The sequence below is a fragment of the Olea europaea genome, unplaced genomic scaffold (assembly GCF_002742605.1).
Source record: "Olea europaea var. sylvestris unplaced genomic scaffold, O_europaea_v1 scaffold796, whole genome shotgun sequence".
Lineage (NCBI taxonomy): Eukaryota > Viridiplantae > Streptophyta > Magnoliopsida > Lamiales > Oleaceae > Olea > Olea europaea.
The window spans coordinates 399,745-406,865 of record NW_019266391.1 but is presented as its reverse complement, the minus strand read 5'-3'; the positions used below and the strand labels follow the sequence as shown (position 1 = coordinate 406,865).

At 31.9% G+C, this 7,121-nt stretch overlaps 1 protein-coding gene across 1 annotated transcript; it reads right to left on the bottom strand.

Annotated features, from left to right (window-relative positions):
- Positions 1 to 2,646: 2,646 nt before the first annotated feature.
- LOC111391476 lies at positions 2,647 to 5,580 on the bottom strand. The gene is made up of 4 exons (XM_023016702.1): positions 5,259 to 5,580; positions 3,567 to 3,641; positions 3,311 to 3,451; positions 2,647 to 3,177 (listed from the first exon to the last, which is right to left on the bottom strand). Exons 1-4 carry the CDS (start codon positions 5,424 to 5,426, stop codon positions 2,863 to 2,865), a joined length of 699 nt encoding a protein of 232 aa, XP_022872470.1. The 5' UTR covers positions 5,427 to 5,580; the 3' UTR covers positions 2,647 to 2,862.
- Positions 5,581 to 7,121: the final 1,541 nt, after the last annotated feature.

Here is a 7,121-nt window from a genome sequence, read left to right as displayed (position 1 = left end):
AAGTAGTATTATTAGAGTGAGACTCAAATGAGCCAATGGCAATTATGACATCTGTTGAGAGAGAACCGTCAAGTAAGAAGAAAAATTAAAAAGTGATCACCTGCTGCAAGTTGAGAAAAAGGGAGTGCTCTGCCTCTGATTAGATGAGACATATATAGGCCCTTTGTTTCTCTCTCTGTTTCTTTAGTTTCTCTCTCTGTTTCTTCAATCTTCAGTCTGTCTGTAACTGAGTTTCCAAAGATAACTGGTTCCGTAACAGGGTTAAAAAATCAGAAATGCTAAAGAGACTCAGTCCTGCTGTGTATACAGGCAGGCTCCATATATAAGCCTGTCAAAATATACATATAAGAGGGGTGGGTGGAGGTGTTTTTTGGCACTTTTTTCTTTTTTTTTACGATGGGTTCCACAAATGAGAGTAATCAAGTCAAATTCTGTGAAAAAAATACTGTACAAATGACTTGATACAAAGAGATTGAAGTTTTCAGATCAAGGGTCAAGGTCGATGTCGCGCCACTTCGATCCTGTTCCCAATCCCTGTTCCTTTCCCTTTTCTCTGTAGCAGATCTTTTAAAAAATAAGGAAGTACCTGTACATGACAACATTTTATTGAATAACATTGAATAATAAAAAAGAAAAAATAAATAAATTACACAGTACCTCTCAAAAGTTCTTGTTACTAACTCTATGTAAGCAGCATTATTCTATAACCATAACCATGACCTCATCTCATGTTCTCCTTCCCAACAACAATTTCGTTATGAACTTAGCCACCCTGTTTTGGTAAGCTTTATTTGAAAAAAATAATATTTGAAATATATGATTATAATAGAAGGAAAATTTTTAATTTGCGTACAAATTATTTTATTTTACGAATGCGTATTTAAAAATGAGCACGTGAATTAAAGTGTTTTGGAATAATGGCCACCAAACATGGGCTTAGTATAATTTTATGTGTGCTTGTAGTATGATTTTTCATTTAAATTACAATGTTTTCAATTTTGAATTGAGAAAGTCAAGATATTTCGGATGAAAAGCGAGTTCACTCGTCCTCTTTGTTTTCTCTCTCTTACCCACTTAGTAATCGAGGTATTCTAACTTGCATGATTCAGAGTTTGAAGTGCAGTGATCTGAATGGATGAGCCTACCACATTTGCATAGAGAACATACCATCACGGTGTTAAAAGAACTATGGTTCACAACACGTGTGCAATCCCAATAGGGTATTTCGATAGAGACTATCGAGGGCGAATGCTGCCTATGGGTAATTTTTTCGTATCAAAATAGTTTTGAGCATGGAATGGCAAAGAAAGGGGAGGACTCCTTAATAGAAGTCTCAGCCAGCTTGTATGGAGCAAACATTATCCCTCTTGTATTATTTACCATAAAGAAACAAAATAGTCCAAAATCTTATCCTAAATCACTCGCAGGCTTGTTGGGTCGGAAAATGGTTCATTGATGACAAATTTACAGTCACGAGAAGTTAATGTTTTTGTTACAAATAATTTTCAGATAGAATACAATTAATCAAACGAAACCATATGATTTTGCAGATAGGGCTCCGTACATGGGGAGACTCGAGCAATAATTGTTGGGGGAAAAAGATAAGTGTACCATACAAAATTTGGTCCTACCATTTTTGAACCAATTTGACCGCAAATTGTCCGATGCAACGATGATTTTTTGTTTGAGTGAATAAAACACATCACGTGAAATCGAACGTGTTTATTAAAGCTTGATTGGTGAGGATTTTGTTAATTGATTTTTTTATCGTTAAAGATAAAGTGAATCCTACCTGTAAGAGAAGAATTCAAAAATGAAGGTTGAAATAGTGAAATAATGGTCAAAAAATTGATTTTAAATGGCTTAACATCCCTACCAAACAACTGCTTAGTTTCTAGAGATGTTCTGGATTTGATATTTTCCTTTACTTCAAAATAAATTGTCTGATTTCATGCTTAAGTGTACATTAATTTTAGGGTTCGTTTGATTGCAACGGTGAAAAAGCAAACCAATTCTATGTAAGTTGGGAGGGAAAAAAATCATAGGAACGCATTTTCCACTCAATTAGTTAAAAACATGCTTTAAGTGTTTGTACCTTAGGATTCGAATTTCATTTCCACTTTCGTATCAAACAACCAAAGTGCAAAACAAAATCCTCAGATGTGACATTTTCCATGAGATTGAAGTCAATCAAACGTACCCTTAGAAAAAAGAAAATAGTAAATTCATCGCGTTTGAAAACAAAATCATAGAGTTGTATGTGGATCGACCTTCTCAATAAAGTTACCACCAAAAGGTTGGCATGAGGTAGGAGCTCCTCCGCCTCCTGGAGGTGCAAGTGGTGGAACCCTTAACCAAAATTTTATCAAAGATAGTTTAGAAATTTCATACTTTTGTAATTTCCATTTTGTTCTAATTTTATTTATAAAAGGAAGTCATTAATAAGGTTTTGAATCGTCATGAAAAAGAGAGGTTAGAAAGAATATAATGTATAATTCACTACAGTAAAAAATAAGTTTGTAGTGAAGAACGAAAATGTAGTCTTACAATAAGTTGAACCTGTATGAATCTTATGCATTATTTTACGGTGATTTTATTATTTTTTGTGGTATAGAATTAAAGTGTATAATTCTCAAGAAAATCAACTTTAATTTAATAACTAGTTCCATTGAGTAAAGGTGGTACAAAATTGGCGATGCTAAACACATCACCGTTGGTTACTGACGAACTACATGAATAACATAACATATTTGTTGGAAATTTTCGATAAGATACTAATAAACTATATCGGTACAAGTATATTATTGAACTTGATTTGAGACGTCAGCAAAAGACCTTCGCCGAAAGTCTCTTAGTACGAGTTCAAGAGAGAGGAGATCTTTGTGGAGCTCCCTTTCTCCTATTGCTCAAGGAGAGCATAATACCAGGGAGGAACCCGCCTTTTCCCTTCCTTTTCTCGGCTTCTGTTTCCTTGAAGATTGCAGAATTGCCTATGCCATAACTAGTATGCGATGACTCTCTATATTCTTCCAATATTGGGTCCTCTAAAAAGGAGTCGGGTGTCATTTGAGCGTCGTCTAAGGCATCAATGTGAAGCCCCTCGATAGTGAAATCAGATTCATCAAACCTAAATAATATGCTTGACAAATCTTCCCCTTGACAAGTCATATGATCCACCTGCATGCATTTCAATAATTTTAATTTATAAGAAATTGCAAAAGAAAAATGGCTCGATAATAATTTATAATCGATTCCCAATTGAGAGCTCTAGGAGTTCTGATCGAAAGGCGAAATGGAAATGTACTTGGACCTTGCATGAGAGAGAACAGAAGTTAAATGGCTCTTGAAGAATTCTGTCACATGTGAAACAAGTATTGCCAGAACCCTTGCAAGATCTAGATTGAGCTCTCTGATTCAAGAATATAACTTTTGCACTATTTATTGTGTAGGGCTGCATTAACAGATAAAAACTTCTAATTAGTGTTATTATAGATTTGATATAATGAAAAGATTTAGACTATGTGATGACATTACTTTCATCTAAACAAATTTAGGTCGAGTGGTACCTGAATGTAACAACAGTTGATGAGTTTTTCAAGATCGTCCAATCTAATAACATCGTGATAAACGTACCTCCTAACCTGTACGCCAGTATGACAAGGTTAATGATATATAAAGTTCCCATGTCTTTTTTCATCTTTCAATCTAATTATTTGACAAAAATTGATGGATTTCGTGTGTAAATTGTCGTACAAGAAATTCAAGAGAGTAAAAATTCTATCACACGATATTAATTCTTGTAAAATGCAAATAATAAACCTAAATAACCATGACTAATTCTTTGTAGTTTAGCATTTCAATAGTGTCATTAAATGTCGTCATTTCAGTCTTGCTATACATCCAAGCTCAAATGTGGAAGGCACAAGTATCAACGCATAATTGGACAATTTGAAAAATTAAAACAACATTCAATTATTTTCTGACACATCAATCTGTCTTTTCATTTCCCCTGTATTTAAGCTTGGATAAGTGACTTTATTCTATTAAGCTCTCATTTCGCCCCCATTTTTTGGAAATGAAAATGTGTAGAATAATTTTTTATTTTTTTTAAATCAATGTTTGAAAGATAATGAAAATTTTTCGATTTACGTGTAATATTATTTATTAAAAATTATTTAATTAAAAATATATAAAAGAAAAATAAAATATAAATGGAATGAAATTTAATAAGAGTGAAACGAGCGCTAAATTATAAAGGACATCTCATTTAATGTTACCCAAATAAATTGGTTTTTTTAGTGCAAATCGGTGAGTTACGCATAAACTGACCCTGGAGAGTGAACCATGAAACGATTGGTCAGTACTAATTCTGAACAAAGACAAAATAGGGCAGCAGCCTGCACCATTTGACGATTGGGGTCAAACTGTGCTCAAAAGCTACAACTGCAGTACAACTATTTACAAGTTAAAATTCAGCCCCTTTTGGCCTCCATTTCTTGATAATGAAAATTGGTGGAATATTATTTTTTTTGAAAAATGAGTGGTTAAAAAAAAAAATTTTGATTTACGTATAATATTATTTTATAAAAAATTGTATGATTAAAAATAAAAGAGAATAAAATATAATGTAACGTAATTGAATTTAATAGAGGCCAAACAGGGGCTCAAAAATGTGAATAAAAACGAGCCTAAACATTTTATTCAGATGTTCAACCAATAATATATACTCCATTCGTCCCAATTATATAGAATGAAATTCATTTTTTTTCTCTTATCCCAAATATTTAGGATTGTTTTCTAATTTAAAATATTTTGTTTTGTTTCTTTACATACTAATATACTCTTATTCAATTTTTCAAATTTAATATGTCAATTTTCTAAAATCATCTAAATTCACACATTTTTCATTTATTGAAAACATAGAACAACTCTCGATACTTCTTCAAATTAAATCATTCAAATTTTTTACTATTTCCAACAATAATTTATTGGATACTACTGAAAAATAAATAGGGTAAACTAAAAAAGATTGTGACAAAAATTAATTTTTGAAATACATTAAAGAAGATTTCTTAATTCTTGTGAAAAATGAAAAGAGCATGTATAATTGGGACCGAGGGAGTAAGAGTTTTATGTTATTTTGGTATTCTATCACTAATTATATGCATAGCTTTATCAAAATATACATAAATTATGTAAAAGAAATTCTACATGAAAACAGAAATATTGAAAAATGTGAAGAAGGTGATAGATTGAACCTGGAGTAAAGGATGAGAGGGGGAATGAGAAGGCAGGCAGTGAGGGCAAAAGCTTCTGCAACAATTCAAGCAGAAAATGTTCTTTTCGTTCTTTCTGTGATTCTGGTGAATCCCACACTGCTCGAAGAATTTCTCCTCCATTAGCCCTTTCAGCCATGCAGGCTTCATCTCAATTCCCAGCTGATGCCTGTGTTCTGAGTATTTGTAGAGGAGAGAGTGGGTTTTAAAGGCGGGAAGGTTGTGGCCAACTATGTGTACTTTGTTTTTTGAGTAGCAGACAATTGCAACAAGATCATTGTGTACAGACACTGTACAACGGACAGAAAACGTATCTTCTCTAACCAATGGATTCAACCCTAGACTCAGGACTAGAGTAATTATAGCTCTTGTTTGAGCTTCATTTTTTGGAGAAAAATACATTTTTAAACAGACAGTGTTTAGATATTATTTCAATCATATATTATTTAATAAAATAATATTATTCACAAATTCAAAACTTTTCCTTATTTAAAAAAAAAAAAAAAGTTGAACCCCAACCTTGAGGGCCCCCTATCGCCCTGTCTTTAAAACTTTGTGAGGGAGGTAAATCGTGGGATGTGCCCCAATAGACCAAGGAACAAGAATTGTCTATACACTACGCTTACAAAGAGTCAAATTCCATCTCTCAAGAATCAGATCCTCACACTGCGGCTGCCAACAAGACGTGAAATAACTTCACTCCTGTCCTTTGCACCACTGAGCTATGTCCCGAGGAACAACCTTTCCTTATTTTTTAATCATACATTTTACATCAATATACTATTCAAAAATATATTTTATGACAAAAATGAGGTTCAAACATGGCATAATTGCATGTAGCAAATTTTGGCTCAACTAAAAATTTGAATTAAAATCTAAGTCAAAATCAAAAAATAAATTTTATATTTTTGGGATTTATAACTTTTTAACTATACATTTCACTCATTTTTGTTGAAAATTTATTAAAAGTTTAATTTTTATCTAAATCAAACAAGGGCTAATTATCAACATCCTTCTCTTTTTAACAATTACTAAAGTTAATGGTGCGAACTCAGTTGGTTTTAGAAATCTTCTAAACTTGAGATGGTACGTCTTAATGTATTACAATAAATATGAGGAGTTTTAATGTGAGATCTAAAACATATCTTTATGTGAAACCAATCCTAACTACACTATGGTTAAGGGCTTTAGTAAATCTATTGTTAGGCACCGTTTGATTGCCCAAAATTTTTTAGGAAAAGTGAAAATTCAATTCCAACATTAAGTTTTAAGGGTGTTTGATACCATTTTTTTCCATGGAATTACATTTTCTAACTTTTCTTGGGAATTGAAATTTTCTTTGTTTTGATATGGTGAGAATTGGTTTTCCGGTTTACTGTAGCACTTTTTTTTTCATTTTTTTAAAATTTGCAGTGAAACAAATTCTAAGATTTACTGTAAAAAAATATTTCCCTTTAATCAACAACTTTCATGTAAAATAAAGTCAAACGAACACTCAAAGATGGATGATTTTCTTAAATTTTTTTATTTTTTATTTTTTGGTTTTGGCAATGGAAACAAATTTCATTCCCAATACCAATTAATTATATCCCTTTAATTGATAATTTTCATGTAAAATAAAGCCAAACAGACACCAAAAAATACTTTAATTTAAACATTTTTCACGTGAAAAATTATACCAATCAAACACAATAATTTACAATTCTTAGAAAAATAATTTCCCATTAATTCAATTCTTTGGAATTCGTTTTTTTATCCAAAGTTCACATTTACAATCAAACGGACACTTAGAGATTAATTGTTTTAAAAGGAAATAGTTCGTGCTGCTATATTGGCAAGCTCATG

Coding starts and splice junctions, on each gene's coding strand:
- LOC111391476 (XM_023016702.1), bottom strand. CDS start 5,426: ATGAAGCCTGCATGGCTGAAAGGGCTAATGGAGGAGAAATTCTTCGAG. Junction 3,642..5,258: donor CCTCTCATCCTTTACTCCAG/GTTCAATCTATC, acceptor ACTGGCGTACAG/GTTAGGAGGTACGTTTATCA. Junction 3,178..3,310: donor TCTGTTCTCTCTCATGCAAG/GTCCAAGTACAT, acceptor AAATGCATGCAG/GTGGATCATATGACTTGTCA.